General features: G+C 45.1%; 2 protein-coding genes across 2 annotated transcripts; one reads left to right on the top strand and one right to left on the bottom strand.

Moving 5' to 3' along the window:
• The first annotated feature begins 3,856 nt into the window (after window positions 1-3,856).
• On the top strand, window positions 3,857-9,632 carry LOC127779339 (cysteine-rich receptor-like protein kinase 10). The gene is made up of 7 exons (XM_052306072.1): window positions 3,857-4,782; window positions 7,130-7,267; window positions 7,732-7,862; window positions 7,967-8,177; window positions 8,309-8,546; window positions 8,637-8,787; window positions 8,904-9,632. The coding sequence occupies exons 1-7, from the start codon at window positions 3,900-3,902 to the stop codon at window positions 9,240-9,242; spliced, it is 2,091 nt and encodes a 696-aa protein (XP_052162032.1). The 5' UTR covers window positions 3,857-3,899; the 3' UTR covers window positions 9,243-9,632.
• A 2,803-nt stretch (window positions 9,633-12,435) lies between these two features.
• Window positions 12,436-16,701, bottom strand: LOC127779336 (cysteine-rich receptor-like protein kinase 10). The gene is made up of 7 exons (XM_052306068.1): window positions 15,768-16,701; window positions 14,899-15,036; window positions 14,376-14,506; window positions 13,618-13,828; window positions 13,252-13,489; window positions 13,015-13,165; window positions 12,436-12,884 (listed from the first exon to the last, which is right to left on the bottom strand). Exons 1-7 carry the CDS (start codon window positions 16,669-16,671, stop codon window positions 12,525-12,527), a joined length of 2,133 nt encoding a protein of 710 aa, XP_052162028.1. The 5' UTR covers window positions 16,672-16,701; the 3' UTR covers window positions 12,436-12,524.
• Between the last annotated feature and the right edge of the window lie 186 nt (window positions 16,702-16,887).

The raw sequence follows: 16,887 nt of genomic DNA, 5'->3' as shown, positions 1-16,887 counted from the left end.
ACGAGGTCATGCGGTTGCGAACTTTCCATTCATGCTTGCTTGGTTCTGGAACTGAGAATAGAGAGATGAAATGTGATCTAGTTTAACCTATTCATCCAGGGGCGTAACCGTTTGAGAGAAAAATAAAATCGAGGAAAAATAATTTAGAAATGTAAGAAACAACGAAAAGAATGCCTCTCCTTGATAGTGGCATTTTAGCAAATTTTATTTTATTAGCGAAGCTAAATTTTTATGGATGGCAGAGATGTAAATTTCTCGAGGTGTGGAGAGTGAAAGGGAGAGAAAGAAGAGGAGGACGCATTCAATGTTTTCTGATGTGTCAAATTTACAGAGCCTATTTAACTTTACAGAGCATAAGCCCCTCAACACCGTGGCAAACAAGCAAGTTATTTTGTGGAAAAGAAAATGATCAACACATGATGACAAAAAAAAAAGATCCAAGTGTAATCTCTAACGAAAATGGGCCTTAAAAAGACTAGGTAAGTGACACTAAACATTTAAATTGGCTTGGAAAAAAGCTCATTTCGGAATTTTCCAAAATATCGCTCAGCTCATCTCTCAACCACGTGTGCCATCTACTACTCCCTCCGTCCCAAAATAAATACACCTCATTAGTTCAAATTTGAATTGGAAATGTGCACTTATTTTAAAACATAGTAAGTATTATTTTTTCCGAATTGATCTTAAATCTTGGCCGCGTTTAGTTCACCCCCAACTACCACAAACTTCCATCTTTCCATCACATCACATCCAAAAACTTTTCTACACACATAAACTTCTAACTTTTTTTTCAAACTCCCAATTTTCTCCAAACTTTCAACTTTTTTCAGGATAAGCACACCCCTTAAAACTTGCATAGCCGCCAGTCCCGCCAACCAAAAACTACTCTATCTTCTCCTGAGCATCTTCAAATAGTACAATTACAATAGTACTGCAGGGAAGCCTCGTAGTCTCTGTTTTTTCTCTGTTTTTTCTCTGTTTTTTCCTCCTTACCTAGACATCTCTGCAGCCCTTTCAGATGCTACATCGAAGACAACGATTGGTCATCGAGTCTGGTTGGCATATACTCCATTCTTCATTTTTATCACCGTACGTCCAGGGTTTACCACCCTCGGTAACGAGCGATATTTTGTGATTCTGTAGAAGCCGTTGGTAAACCAATAAAAACCAATAAAATCTAACAAATTCTTATCAAACAATTAAATTTTAGTTTGAAATTTTTCCCCTATAAAAACTGAGCTATTTGTAAAATCCGGATTTTCTAGTTTTCCATTGCTTTTATAAATCGTGAGGACGTCTAACGGCCTAGGTATGTTAAAGCTCAGCCGTTGGTACGATTGTGAAGAGGTTTTTTTTCATGCACAACTTAGGACCTATTTGACACACCTCCAACTTTAGCTCCATCTTTTCTGGAGCATGAGTTTAACCAAATGGTTTTAACTTTCAACTCAAACAAAAAAGAAGTGAATCTAGTTGAATAGTCTCACAAACTGAATTAGAGAGTTAGAACTTAGTTTAGACAGCTTCACAACTACAGTCTAGACTTAAAATCTAGAGTTATATTTGTGAGTTGGAGCCCTACCAAACGGGTTATTAGTCCATCAAATTTTATCCGAGGCTCAATTTAATATCCAATGTTTCAATATATAAATTTATCCTTTTCGAATACATCTAATTTCGCTTGTGCCACCTCACGAATCATGGTTAGTTATTAGAGTAAATTTCAGAAAAACTGCAACTTTGGTAACAAAACTATCAGTTTGCTATTCCCCGCGAAAAAAAACTATCAGTTTGCTGTAACATTAGCGACATGTTTCAGTTTGCTGCAATAATAGCGTGGGAAAGTATCACAAAACTGTAACTTTTATGTTATATGCTGCTACAGTAGGTGACATCCGTAGCAGCATATAACGTAAAAGTTGCAGTTTTGTGATATTTTCCTACGTTATTGTTGTAGCAAACTGAAACATGTCGCTAATGTTGCAGCAAACTGATAGTTTTGTCACCAAAGTTGTAGTTTTCTGAAATTTACTCTAGTTATTTTTGCCCCTTATTCGCATCAATTATTGAAAGGAGAAATGAAGAATAATACGTGTGACCTTATCACCTGGTCAATTAATGCCCTGGGCAACGGGGATCAGGTTTATTCAGTTTTTCAAAATATTGTTTCCTTTTGCTTCCGTTAATGAATAAGGGATACAAATACAAGAGACCTATATTCATTAATGGAGTGTTGACTAGAATTGGTCAGGTGACATCTCAGTTTCATCCTAGGGTGATCTTAAACCAGAATTAATACCTTTTCTTTTAAAAAAGAATTAATATTTGTGAGACTCAAAATAAACATATCAAAATTTCATGGACCAAATTACTCTCTTAAGAGAGTCTCATGAGCACCTCCTAGATTTAATAGCGGTGCTCGTATTTACGGCTAATTATTATTTCAGTGGTAGACGATGTAATCGTCGATAGTGAGACGGTCGTGATAAATCTCAAGATATATTAGCTCGGTGTTATGAAGATACTCAGTAAAAATAAGTTGTGCGTGTGTTCATATGGATGGATGTACGTGCACTGTGGGTCCATGTGTTTGTTCTATGTTAAAAAAAAGAGTAAATTTTATATTGGACCACTACTTTTTATCTAAGTTGTAACTTGGACTAGGGATAGGATTAAGTTTTCACTTTGGATCAGGGAAGTTTACATTAATGTTTCACTTTGGGGATTGGGCCAATTCTTCCGCTGCCGCTGTTCTCAATTGACTCCTGCCGACGCACACATGATCCACTATCCTGCCTCGTCTCCATTTATTCTAGATGATCTAGACATACTTGAGGTGAGAGAGGGGAGACTGGATAAGAAGACTAAGCACGCTCAAACTCTATTGGCACTGCAGCCACGCTCGACCTCTGCCGAGGGTTGCGATGCTCCCGATTTGCGATTTGAAGGAAATAATTAAGTCCAAGACAATTGGAGGAGAGCTGACAATGCAGTGGTTGTGCTCTTGCACCATTCTCAGGCCATGTGCACGCGTTGATTTGATTATTCAATCACGTTGTTCTTCGTCTTGTGCGCTCCCTGGCACTTCTGTAGGCTGCAGCCGGCCGTGTAACAGAAGTTGGAGCGGGCCTGAGAGGGCTAATTGGCCGGCAGCTATTTGCTGCTACTGGCTGAAGAGACAAGCTCACCGAATTGGATATAGTTGAGCTCAGGGAGTTTTGAGGAGGAAGAAGGAGAAAGATCCACCGACATGTGGGCCACCGGTACAAGGTGCAAAATTGGTAACAATACCTAGTTCTATGTGAAAAGGCTTACTAATGCCTGGTCTAATTTGCAACATAGGTAACTAAACCTAGTCCAAAGTGGGATTCACTCTAAAAAAATTAGAGTGAATTGCACTTTGGGCCATGTTTTATTACCAAAGTTTCACTTTGAACCACCCTGTACGTAATCTTTTCACTTTGGACTAGGTAACTTTACCTTTGTTTCACAATGGACTACCTTAACTCTTTTCGCTTGTGATGTCTAGCGTCTCTTTCAACAAAAGTATGTCATGTATATAAGTATGAAAGTTTGCTGGCATGTCGTTAACAATTTGCTTGAAGTCATCAAAGAAATGAAAATGTGTTTTGGGGTGGTCTATTGTGCAACAAAGATAAAGTTACCTAGTCCAAAGTGAAAAGATTAGATAAAGGGTGGTCCAAAGTGAAACTTTGGCAATAAAACATGGCCCAGAGTGAAATTAACTAAAAAAAATTACTACTCTCTCAAGAGAGTATTGCTGGCTGACGGGCACGTGTCTCTCTCTAGTCAACACACAATTCTAGTCAGTCAACTCCCTATCCCCACCGCTCTTCTATTTCCTCTGAAACTGCGACCTCTCCTCGAGCAAGGCCACCATGGCGACGGCGGGGGCGACGGCCATGCGACGCCGGCGACATCTTGCTCTCTCTCTTTCTCTCTGCTACAACCTCGCCGCAGTTGCCCTGCTCGTGGCGTTCCTCCACGCGCCTCCGCTCGCTGGAGCACAGCCGCTGCCGTGGCAGCTGTGCAACGCCACCGCCGGCAACTACACGGAGGGGAGCGCCTACCAGGCGAACGTGCGTGCGCTCGCCAGCGCCCTCCCCGCGAACGCGTCGTCTTCCCGGGCCCTCTTCGCCGAGGGCGCCGCCGGCACGGCGCCGGACAAGGTGTACGCCATCGCGCTCTGCCGCGGCGACACCAACGCCTCCTCCTGCGCCGCCTGCGTCGCCACCGCCTTCGACACCGCGCAGCAGCTCTGCGCGTTCAACAGGCGCGCCACCCTGTTCAACGACCCCTGCATCCTCCGATACTCCGACCAGGACATCCTCGCCAACGTCACCGATAACCGGGGCATGTTCGTCGCCTGGAACTACAACAACGTCAGCGCGGCGAAGGTGGCGGCGTACGACGCCGCCTCCGGCGGGCTCGTCAACGCCACGGCCGACTACGCAGCGGCGGACCCGGTGAGGCGGTTCGGCACGGGGGAGGTTGGGTTCGACGACGCGACGTACCCGAGGATCTTCTCGCTGGCGCAGTGCACGCCGGACATGTCGGAGGCCGACTGCCGGAGCTGCCTCGGCGACATAATCAGGAGGATGACGCCCAAGTACTTCGTCGGGAAGCCCGGAGGCAGGGTCTTCGGCGTTCGGTGCAACTTCCGGTTCGAGGCGTACTCGTTCTTCTCCGGCCGGCCGCTGCTGCAGCTGTCGGGGCCCTCGCCGCCGCCGGCTAACATGACGCCACCGGTGACCAGTGAAGGTGAGTTGCCGAAACAGAAACCACACATGATCGCTTTTCTTTTTCCAGTTTTGCTTTCAATTTTATAACGGAATAGCTGAGCACGAGGCGCATCAATTTTGGGTTAGACATTCAGTGGAATCGCCTCCAACTCACCATCAAATCGCCGGCAAAATTCCTGCTTCTCCTCGTTTATCTCCGGTGAGGTGGGGAAGACCAACCGGAAAACCTCGTGGAATCGCTGAGGTCCTGCTTCTGATATTTGTCATTAGCTGTGTTTCCTGAAAAAAGTTAGAAGTTTACGTGTGTAGGAAAGTTTTAGATGTGATGTGATGAAAAGTTAAAAGTTAAGGGTGAACTAAACACGACCTATATATCATGACCAAGATAAAAGCAGATTTTCTTGAACATACAGTACTCAACTGCTAATAAAGCGGAAGGTTGGGGAAGAAGCCAAAAAGGTGAGATTGGTCAAGATCGAGGACTACTTTTCAAGTTTGGCTATGAGGCAGGGGTAGGTGGCTCAGGCGGCTATCTGTGCTACGGGGGCGGTAGAGACAGTTGATGTCACAAACGCGATGATCCACAGGAGGGTACAGATGGCCAAAAGGCCCAGGCCCGTCGGCCCGGCCTACGGCACGGGGTTTTGGCTCGGCCTAGGTATGGAACGACCTGACTGGTGTCGGATCTATACGGCTGGCCTGACTGTGGGGTCGTGCTTGGGCCTTTGCCTCGGCACAGTACGGTCCAATGATCAGGGAGGCAAAATAGACTTATTTAGTTATATAAGGTATTGCCCAAAGAGATAAAGGATGCAAAATAGACTTATTCTAAGGAGGAGCACAATGGGCTTCCGTGCCTCCGGACCAGCCCGGGCCTTATTGAGCCGTTGGTGCAACCTGTGGGCGGGCCCAACCTAGCCCGGCATGTAGGTCGGGTCGTGCTGGCCTGAATGCTCTTGGGCCCAGGCCTAGTTGTGCCTAGGCCAAGCCAGATCGAGTAGCCAATTTGCCATATATAGGTGGTGTAAGGTTGTTGGGCAATTGAAGATGGAAGTTAGACTTCGATTGGAAGTTCTGCATTATAGTATGGATCTGTTTGACCAGGCTTTAGTTACTTGATCATTGTTTGATGGAGTTAGAGATAAACCAAACACTACTAATCCTCAGTTTTTTAAGAGTATAGTAGGTGGATTAGCTTCACAAAATAGATAGCAAGGGTAGGGCTCAGCTTCACAAGTCCAGCTCAGTATTAGATTTAGAGCCCTACCAAACATGCCTTATGTATCTAAACACAATGACTACTTTAAGATTCGTTTTATTAAGCCCCGATGGTGCAATGGTTCAGTTGCAGGGGTTTACATCTTGGTGCCCACAAATACCATGTACACGCGAGTGCGTTTTTAATAGGAATTCTATGGGGTTAGGGATGTCTCGCTGATTCCCGTTTCTTAAAACATGTGTTAGGAGACACACTGATGAGTGTGTGAGTCAATGTGGTGTGCGTGATGGTGTGTTTGCGTCTTCCGTATAACCGAGAAAAATGTTTACTACATTCTTTTAAAAAGAAAGAGAAACATTAAACATAACCAATCTTAGTACTAACTGGTTTCAAACTAATTCAATGATCACTATTATAGAAGAAAAAAACCTTTTTTTTGAAATACTGTGCTTCCTCCATTCACGTTTTAGGATGTTTTGGTCTCTTCACCTCTCGTCTATATTCAACACCTATATATAATGTGAAAGAGAGAAGATAAGAAAAAACTTTTACAGTGTAGACAAAAAAGTTATTTGCACTTTGCTGTGGTCCATGACTAAAACACCATCCATGGATAAATTTACATTTTGTTGAAGTTCTCATTTTAGATACTAGCCAATAACCCGTGTGTTCAGAGTACTTTGTTTATATATGCTTATTTCACTTATAAATAATTTAATTTTATTAATACTTTCAAATTTAAAACTGGTACTTACAAAACTGTACATGCGGCCATATGGATTAGTAAATTAAAGTTGTACATGTCTTGTATTCTACTTCCTCCGTTTCATATTATAAGACTTTCTAGTATTGCCTACATTCATATATATGTTAATGAATCAAGACATATACATGTGTTTAGATTCATTAACATCTATATAAATGTGGATAATGCTAGAAAGTCTTATAATATGAAATGGATGGAGTAAATTTAATTAGTATCTCATTAATTCGATTATCAAAATCAAAATAAATAATTAAGGAACAAAACTGACATGGAGTCATGGATTACTTTTTATAATCTAAGTTATTATAATTCATTTCCACCTAGATGATAGCCAGATTTTACTAAGACTACCTAATAATTATACGCATGATTTGTTTGCAGGAAGAACAAGACATAGAACAGGACGGATCTTGGCCATTACTCTGCCTATTGCTGGAGCAGCATTAGCCTTCATTGCCTTGACATGCTTTTGTTTCCGGAGAAAGCGAACACCAGCAAATAAGGCCTCATCACTTCCATGTAAGTCCTCTTGCTTCAGGATATTGTACATGTAACCTGCAATACAGTTAGGTCCCTTAGCTCCTAGAATGTGTTCTTTTTCCAAATCCTGTGAGAACTTAAGTGTTCTTTTCAGTTAAAATCACTATGCTCTTTGTTCGTTGCCCCTAGTTCCCAACTCTCACCTCTCGTTTTACAAAAAATTTCTATACGAAAGTTGCTAAAAAAAAATTGTACCCAAGCTGCCGAACATAGCCGTATGGCCTTACTTGGTCTGGTTACCCTTGGAGGTAGGGGAAATGGCCCTTTACTTGATAAAACATTTTTTTAGAGAAAATCTTATTAGGTAAAGTTGATTATTTCATTTAGCGAAGTTCGTAATGTACTAAAGTTAAACAATCGATGGCATTTAGTTTAACTAAATTCGTTGCAAAGCAAGCTAGCTTTGCAATATGAGTCATCGTTCACCTGTTATCTTGCTACAGTCTCAACTAATCCGGATGATATTCAAAGCATCGACTCGCTCCTTCTGGACCTAGCAACGCTACGGGCTGCAACAGACAACTTCGCTGACAGAAATAAGCTAGGCGAAGGAGGGTTCGGTGCCGTTTACAAGGTACAAATCAAATCATATGTAACCCTTGTTCATCTTTTTATTAGAAAGTGAATACATTCGTGTTCATTACTAACAAGTTTATCTATATATTCATCTGTACACAGGGAGTTCTTTCTGAAGGTCAAGAAATAGCAGTGAAAAGGCTCTCACAAAGTTCAAGACAAGGGATAGAAGAGCTGAAAACTGAGCTAGTTTTAGTTGCAAAACTTCGGCACAAGAACCTTGTGAGCCTTGTTGGTGTTTGCTTGGAAGGAGATGAGAAACTACTGGTGTACGAATACATGCCGAATAAGAGCCTCGACACCATTCTTTTCGGTACAGTTCCCTCACTGCCTTTGCGAAATTGAAGCATTCTTCTTTTTCATTACATGAAAGACACAGACATGCATACATATATACCACTACACTATAGGACTTGATGCTGATTTCCTTTGTTTGAATGGAAGATTATGAGAAAAGCAAAGATCTTGACTGGGGGAAGAGGCTCAAGATTGTAAGCGGAGTCGCTCGAGGCTTGCAATATCTCCACGAAGATTCTCAACTGAGGGTAGTTCATCGGGACCTCAAAGCAAGCAACGTGCTGCTGGACTTCGATCACAACCCAAAGATCTCGGACTTTGGGTTAGCGAAACTGTTTGAGTGGGATCAAACGCAAGACGTCACCAGTCACATTGCTGGAACATAGTAAGTATATATATCCCTTGAAATTCCATGGCACGGCATTATATGAACGTAGTACAGGTTCATTACAAGATCATCTCCTATTATTTTCAGCGGATACATGGCGCCGGAGTACGCCATGCGTGGGCAGTATTCAGTCAAGTCCGACGCGTTCAGTTTCGGTGTTATGATCTTAGAGATTGTCACGGGAAGGAGAAACAGCAGCTTCTCCAACTCGGAGCAATCCATTGACCTCTTGAGTCTTGTGAGCATCACTAATCTCTGCTCCTCACCATCATCACCATGACCTGATCAATCACGAAAACCATCTTATAATTAAAACATCATCCTGACAAATTTATCCTGAGATTATGCTTGCAGGTGTGGGAGCACTGGACAACGGGGACGATCGAGGAGTTGCTGGATCCGGCGATGCGTGGCCGTTCAGCTGACGATCTGCTGAAGCTGATCAACATCGGGCTTCTCTGCGTCCAGGACAACCCGGCGGACAGGCCGACGATGTCGGCGGTGAGCGTGATGCTCAGCAGCGAGACGTTCTCTGTCCAGGCCCCGTCGAGGCCAACGTTCTGCATCCAGGAGACGGACAGCGCCGCCGACACGGACCTCTGCTCGAGCGCGTTTCGGTCCACCGGCGACAGCAAGACGAGATCAGTGGCGTCGCCGAATGAGGTGTCGCTCACGGAGCTGGAGCCAAGATGAGCGTTTGTTGGAGCGATTTGTGCAGATGAGTAGATGACTGCATGATCTTCTTCAGTAACTGAAGAATCAACTCATGGCCTCTGCACTCGTTTGTCTATAATAAATGAATAGATAAAAGGAAGTGTCATAGTGGTTGTGCGGTATGTAACTCTGTTTGGTACTAGTTGTAACTCGCATGATGGTTGCAAGATTGTTCCCACCTGCATATTATAGCTACACCATCCATGTCGATTACGGCAAATAGAATAATTACACCTGTATATGGAATGTTGCATGTTAAAGTTTGTGTCGAATACATGTATATGATCCATCCCTCGAGATGTGCAAGATAAACGACCATTTGGGCCCTTAGATATTAGGGCCTTCAAGAAAAACTTGTATGTTTCAATCTATGCCAATGTGTTATGGTATATTTAGAATCTCTTCACTCTACTTTTAAAATAGAGATTTTTTATCGTCCAGCAGAATGTATCAAGCGGTATTGGTACCGGTCGATACGGAAATTCATCCAACCATTGAATCCAGGAAGGGTAGGATCGGGAGAGAAAATGAGCTAGGGTGCGCTCGATCGATGACTATCCTTCCGCACACGCCGCAGTCTTTGTTCCCCACGCACGTGTGCACCGCCTCCTCCTTCATCGCGCCTCACCCACAGCCTACTCTGGCACCAGCTAGTCCTCCTCTACTCTGCCGCCACTGGAGCGGCTTCTCGGCCGCCGCAACCACATACTCTGCCTCCGTTGTCGCCGACTGTGCGGAGGCCGATCTCACGACACTGAAGGAGAAACACGGCAGCGACGGGGCAGAAGATGAACACGGCGGCGGCGGGGTGGAAGAGGAACACGGTGGCGGCGTGGAAAAGGGACATGGCGGCAGTGGATCGGAAGAGAAACATGGTGGCGGCGCAGAAGAGGAATTCTAGGGTTCCTGTCCATTCCTTCCATTCATTGCACACGAAATTACAGTTTTGCCCTTCCACCTCTGTTCTCCACGAGGTACTGCACCAGGAACAGAATTGGTACCTTGCGGTACCAAACTCTACCAGCCGTTGGATCGAACCAGAACCAACGGCCAGGATTTTGGTACCGACCACTGGACCGTAAAGATGCTCTTTAAAATAACAACATTGTGAATGTGTGTTCCAAGCAATAAGGATTCCTCTATTTCACTTAGTAAGAAAACTGAATCAGTGCATAAATTTTTTTCTTATATTTAGCCAGGTCTTCACTTCAAGTAGTTAGGTGAGTATTTTTAGCATAGCTCTAGTACGTCGTCGACATTATATATAGAGAGTTTTTACGGTCCAGCAAATGGTACCTCTATGTACCAGTACCGCTAGGTACTAATCAAAATCCAGCCGTTGAATCAGTAAGGACACGATTGGAATTAGACCTGGCCTTCCGTGGCCCTGAGTCCCTGACGCGTGATGACGTTTCGCAACCTTTCATCAACCGCGTGACCTCTCTCCAGCTCTCCGCCGTCCTGCTGTGCTGTACCTAGACGTTGCCGTCCTCTGGCGATTCTTTGTCCAGCTCAAGGCCGCCTAACAGCGGCGCCGGCGCCCGGCGCCGCCCCCTTCTTCTTCCACCGTACAACGGCAACTTTGTTTTTCTTCGTTTGTCGCATCTGATTCTCATCGCCAGATTCGTCGAGCTAATTTGTGTGCGGCGCAGCGCAAAGTCAGGCTGAGAGCCTGAGACAACAGACCATTCAATTTGATACGCTAGGTGTACAATCAACGACATTCAAATCATACATATGTATCCATGTCTCCTGTTAAAGATCTCATCGAGTAATTTTAAGGGAATTATTCATCACTGCTACACATGTGATTTAAGAGAACATATTATTTGTGGCAGCAGTTTAGAGAAAGGAATTAGAGTGATCCCGGCACCTACCATTCAGTGCAGGCCATTCCTAACGCAGATTGAATAACTAGTGTTCTTGCGTGGATTTGACGGGCATATTTGAAGGAGACTGAGGGGAATCGGTGGGATTAGCTGCATATATCAGCAACAGTACTTGGACCATCGTCCTCAGCTCGAGTCACCTCTGGAGCAGTGCCGTCACTGAGGAACTTTGTCGAGCTGCTAAGCATCGCTGTGGGGGTTCTTCGAGCCACTACCACCTCGGCAGTGGCTTCTTCAATCGATCCCCTCAATAGCACTCTAGTCACCGCATCCGGGAGATAGCTCAGCCCTCCTCGTGCCACCGCCGGCGAAACCTCAATCCCCGGCGAGGCGGCTCCCACGGCTCCGGCTACTGGCCTGCCTGCCTGCCTGCCTGCGGGGGGTGATGGCGCCGAGCAGAGATGAGGGGAGGGCGGTGAGGATAGGCCAGAGCGACGGCGGCTCCTGTCAATCCACGGTTGGTTGCTACGCGAAAAGACGATCTTACCCTTCCACCTCTCTACCATGATGCAGTACCATCCCAAGCACCTGGCGGTACCGACGGATGACAGCCGTTGGATCTGATCCATTCGATGGCTACGATTTAGTACCGCCCTAATATGCTGTACTTTTAAAAAAACTCTTATATATAAGGTCTCACTTTATATTGAGCCTAGGCCCCAGTTTCTTAGAGACAATACTTTGTAGCGATTGTATGGGGTAGTTATGCCTTCACTAAAAGATCGAGCCACGTGAGATAGTGTTGCAGGATCAAGATAGGTTTAGTAATATGTCAAGTGCACTATTGTTAATGCCATAATACGAGATGGATGGAGTAATTTGTCTACAGATGAGAATGGCCTTCCGGCAATTCGCAATTCCTGGTGCTTGAAGGTTGCGTGTAGAGTAGATTTTTTTTTCGGGCAGTGTAGAGTAGATGTTGTCAAGTTAGGAATTGGCTTTAGCTTAGATTAGGAGTTTGGTTCTGTGATCTTGTTAGTGAAAAACATCAGGCACCCCCCCTCTCTCTCTTAGTCTTGTTAGGTTGGCTCAACTGCCCTAGGGGGGGTGGTTGTGTTCCTGTCGTGTTTCTCTTCCCTGTTTTTCCTATGTTTTTTCTCTTATTCTCCAGGGTTTCTACGTTTGCGTAGTTTGAAGCTTTGTCTTGTGTAAAACCGTTTGACGTAATATATTTAGAAGGACATTTTACCCCAGTGACCCGTCTAAAAAACAATCTTGCAACTATATGCAGAGTTCCAACTAACCATCAACCAGGACATTTATTTATTTATTATTATCGACAAACAAGTGCAGAGGCCACACGTGTTGATTCTTTCGTTATGGAAGAAAAACCCCGCGGTCATCCGCACAAATCGCTCCAAATTCGAAACGCTCATCTTGGTTCCAGCTCCGAGAGCGACAACTCATTCGGCGACGACGCCGCCGCTGCTCTCGTGTTGCCGTCGCCGGTGGGCTGAAACGCACTCCGGGAGTACGCTCCCGACTCGTAGAGATCCGTGTCGGCGCCGTCCATCTCCTGGATGGAGAACGTTGGCCTCGACGGGGCCTGGAGGGAGACCGTGTCGCTGCTGAGCATCACGTTCACCGCCGACATCGCCGGCCTGTCCGCCGGGTTGTCCTGGACGCAGAGCAGCCCGATGTTGATCAGCTTCAGCAGATCGTTCACTGCACGGCAGCCTATCGCCGGATCCAGCAGCTCCTCGATCGTCCCATTTGTCCAGTGCTCCCAGACCTGAATGCGTTCATAACCAGGACAAATTTTTCAGGATGATGTTTCAATTGGGAAGATGGTTTTCGTATCATGTCTGATTGATCAGGTCATGGTGATGAGAGGAGGATCAGGAGCAGAGAAAGATGCTCACAAGACTCAAGAGGTCAACGGATTGCTCCGAGTTGCAGAAGCTGCTGTTTCTCCTACCCGTGACAATCTCTAAGATCATAACACCAAAGCTGAACGCGTCCGACTTGACTGAATACTGCCCACGCATGGCGTATTCCGGTGCCATGTATCCGCTGAAAAAAAAATAAGGAGATGACCGTTAATTATGAACTTGTAATACTTTCATACTACCGTGCGATGGAATTGCAGGTCTACTTACTATGTTCCAGCAATGTGACTGGTGACGTCTTGCGTCTGATCCCACTCAAACAGCTTTGCTAACCCAAAGTCTGAAATCTTTGGGTTGTGATCGAAGTCCAGCAGCACGTTGCTTGCTTTGAGGTCTCGATGAACTACCCTCAGTTGAGAGTCTTCGTGGAGATATTGCAAGCCTCGAGCGACTCCGTTTACAATATTGAGCCTCTTCCCCCAGTCAAGATCTTTGCTTTTCTCATAATCTTCCATTCAAGCAAAGAAATCAGCATTAGAATCTATAGTGTAGTTGTGCGTGCAGATTTTTCATGTAATGGAAAAAAAATGTTCCATTTTCGCAAACTGTTAGGGCAGTGAGAGAACTGAACTGTACCGAAAAGAATGGTGTCGAGGCTCTTATTTGGCATGTACTCGTACACCAGTAGTTTCTCGCCTTCTTCCAAGCAAACACCAACAAGGCTCACAAGGTTCTTGTGCCGAAGTTTTGCAACTAAAACTAGCTCAGTTTTCAGCTCTTCTATCCCCTGCCTGGAGCTTTGTGAGAGCCTTTTTACTGCTATTTCTCGACCTTCACGAAGAACTCCCTGTGCAAGGGAATGTATTTTTAGATAATGGATTTATATTAAACCCGGCTTCTACACCTATAAGGGTGTACACAGCCAAGTGCAAGTAAATGTATAGGTAGTATTAATAATGGACTTATGGACATGTATTCATCATGAAATCTCTACTAGTGAAAAGCAAATCTAAGAATGCAACCAAGATGAGCCACATCATCTGATTAATATTAGCCGTCAGATTCACAAAGTGACAAAATAGATAAAATATATGTTAGCCTTGGATGGAAGTGGGTATTTTGGAATTTTCCGGCACTCCTCCTATCTCTTTGCTACGTTGAGGAGTGCTGGGAAATTTCAAAATACCCTCTGCATTACAAATCAGAATATATATGTTATTGTTATAGCTACGCTTCTTGCAAAGTATGTTCCAACACTTATTTTAGCTAGTTACTATAAATAACATTAACATGTTTCGAGATTATGATCGTGTAAATGCACGACTTAATAGGCTAGTAAAAAGATGAACACAAGTGCAGCTACGGTTGGATAGTATAATTTGATTGGTACATACCTTGTAAACGATACCGAACCCTCCTTCGCCAAGCTTATTTCTTTCAGCGAAGTTGTCTGTTGCAGCCCGTAGCGTTGATATGTCCAGAAGGAGCGAGTCGATGCTCTGAATGTCATCCGGGTTTGTTGAGTCTGTTGCAAGATAACAGGTGCACAACGACTCATATATATTGAAACTAATTAGCCTGCTTTGCGATAAATTTAGTTTTTTATTGAAAGATTTGCAATGAATTTAGTTAAACTGAATGCCGTGGGATGTTTAATTAGTAGATAATGAACTTCAAGAAATGAAATAATTAGTTTGGCCTATTAAGATTTCCTTAAGAAAAGGTTTTACCTAGTAAAGGACATTCCAGGCTAACCGGACTAAGTAATAAGGCCCTATTTGAACTTGAAACCTAACAATTTTAACTGAAAGAACACTTCAATTCTCATAGGATTCAAAAAAAAAAAAACGTTCTACGACGAATCTTAACTGTGATGCTTAGATTACAGATAAACTATCCTAAAGCAGGACAACTGACATGGCATTGGTGAGGCCTTCCGTGCAGGTGTTCTCCTTCTCCAAAAACAAAAGCATGTCAGGACAATGAGTGCTAGTATTGCTCCAGCAATAGGCAGAGTAATGGCCAAGATACGTCCTGTTCTATGTCTTGTTCCTCCTGCAGACAAATCATGCATGTGAGTATTAAGTAATTTCTCACGTTAATTAGAGGAAATGTAAAAACAATCTGGATATCATCTAGGTGGAAACGAATTATAATGACTTGGATTAAAAAGAGTAGTTCATCACCTCATATCAGTTACAACTTGCTTTTATTTTTCTGCAACATACTACTAAATTTAGAATACAAGACAAGTACAACTTCATATTTACTAATCCTTTCATTATCTAAAAAAAATTTACTAATCCTTATAACAGCATATAATTTTGTAAGTACAAATTTTAAATTTGGAAGTACTAATAAAATTAAGTTCTTTATAAGTACAAACAAAATGTAATCCATGTGAATACTTGGGTTATATTGACTAGTATCTGAAATGAGAACTTCAACAAAATGTAAATATAGCATAATTTTATCCATGGAGCATTCACATGGATGGAGTTTTGGTCATGTACTGCAAAGTGCAAATAACTGTTTTATGTACAACATTCAAGTTTCCGTCTTAAAATATTTCGAAAAAAAAAAGTTTAGGTCTTATAAATTATAATAGGGATCATTGAATAGTTTGAAACCAGTTACTACTGATTGATTTTGTTTAAAACTATTTCTCTTCTTTAAAGAAAAATATGAGAATTGGAAGCGATGCCACTGAATCTCTACGCACCCAAAATTGATGCCAAAAGAAATGGAAGCAAAACTGCATACGAAGAAAGCGACGCTCAACTCACCTTCCATGGTCCCCGGTGGTGATGATGGCGTCATGTTGGCCGGCGACGGCGCCGGCGCCGGCGGCGGCCCCGGCAACTGCAGCAGCGGCCGGCCGGAGAAGAACGAGTACGACTCGAACCGGAAGTTGCACCGCACGCCGAACACCCTGCCGCCGGGCTTCCCGGCGAAATACTGGGGCACCCACCTGATTATGCGCCCGAGGCAGCTCCGGCAGTCGGCCTCCGACAAGTCCGGCGTGCACTGCGCCAGCGAGAAGATCCTCGGGTACGTCGCGTCGTCGAACCCAACCTCCCCCGTGCCGAACCGCCTGACCGGGTCCGCCGCCGCGTAGCCGGCGGTGGCGTTGACGAGCCGGCCGGAGGCGGCGTCGAACGCCGCCGCCTTCGCCGCGCTGACGTTGTTGTAGTTCCAGGCGATGAAATTCCCCTGGTCGTCGGTGGCGTTGGCGAGGATGTCCAGGTCGGAGTAGCGTAGGATGCAGGGGTCGTCGAACATGGTGGCGCGCTTGTTGAACGCGCACAGCTGCTGCGCGTCCTGGAAGGCGGTGGCGACGCAGGCGGCGCAGGAGGAGGCGTTGGTGTCGCCGCGGCAGAGCGCGATGGCGTACACCACGTCCGGCGCCGCGCCGGCGGCGCCCTTGGCGAAGAGGGCGCGCGACGAGGAGGCGTTCACCGGGAGCGCGCTGGCGAGGGCGCGCACGTTGGCCTGGTAGGTGCTCCCCTCCGTGTAGTTTCCGCCGGCGGTGTCGCACATCTGCCACGGCAGCGGCTGCGCTTCCGCGAGCGGCGGCGCGTGGAGGAGGAGGAGGAACGCCACGAGCAGGGGGACTGCGGTGGCGAGGCGGCTGTCGCAGGGAGTGAGATTTCGTCGGCGTCGCATGGCCGTCGCCACCGTCGTCGCCATGGTGGTCTAGCTCGAGGAGAGAGAGGTTGCGGTGGCGGAGGGGGAAAATACGCCACCGTATTGCCACTTTGCAAGTACGCCATAAATACTCGGAAGAAGAGGAAAATATGTGGTGGAAACGATAAATACAGTGGAAACTTGAAAACTATCGTTGGATTAAAAAATGGTGAATAGCTAAAGTGGTCCTTCAAGTTTCATACAAGGATCAGTTTAGTC

This window comes from Oryza glaberrima, chromosome 7, assembly GCF_000147395.1.
Source record: "Oryza glaberrima chromosome 7, OglaRS2, whole genome shotgun sequence".
NCBI classification, from domain to species: Eukaryota; Viridiplantae; Streptophyta; class Magnoliopsida; order Poales; family Poaceae; genus Oryza; species Oryza glaberrima.
This window is presented reverse-complemented; position numbering and strand designations above follow the sequence as displayed.

Bases quoted from the DNA above. Each gene is read 5' to 3' on its own strand.
- LOC127779339 (XM_052306072.1), top strand. From the start codon at position 3,900: ATGGCGACGGCGGGGGCGACGGCCATGCGACGCCGGCGACATCTTGCT. The intron at 4,783-7,129 runs GTGAGTTGCCGA...ATTTGTTTGCAG, and splicing joins GCCACCGGTGACCAGTGAAG to GAAGAACAAGACATAGAACA. The intron at 8,547-8,636 runs GTAAGTATATAT...TATTATTTTCAG, and splicing joins AGTCACATTGCTGGAACATA to CGGATACATGGCGCCGGAGT.
- LOC127779336 (XM_052306068.1), bottom strand. From the start codon at position 16,671: ATGGCGACGACGGTGGCGACGGCCATGCGACGCCGACGAAATCTCACT. The intron at 13,490-13,617 runs GTACAGTTCAGT...CTTGAATGGAAG, and splicing joins CCTCGACACCATTCTTTTCG to ATTATGAGAAAAGCAAAGAT. The intron at 12,885-13,014 runs GTGAGCATCTTT...GAACGCATTCAG, and splicing joins CCGTTGACCTCTTGAGTCTT to GTCTGGGAGCACTGGACAAA.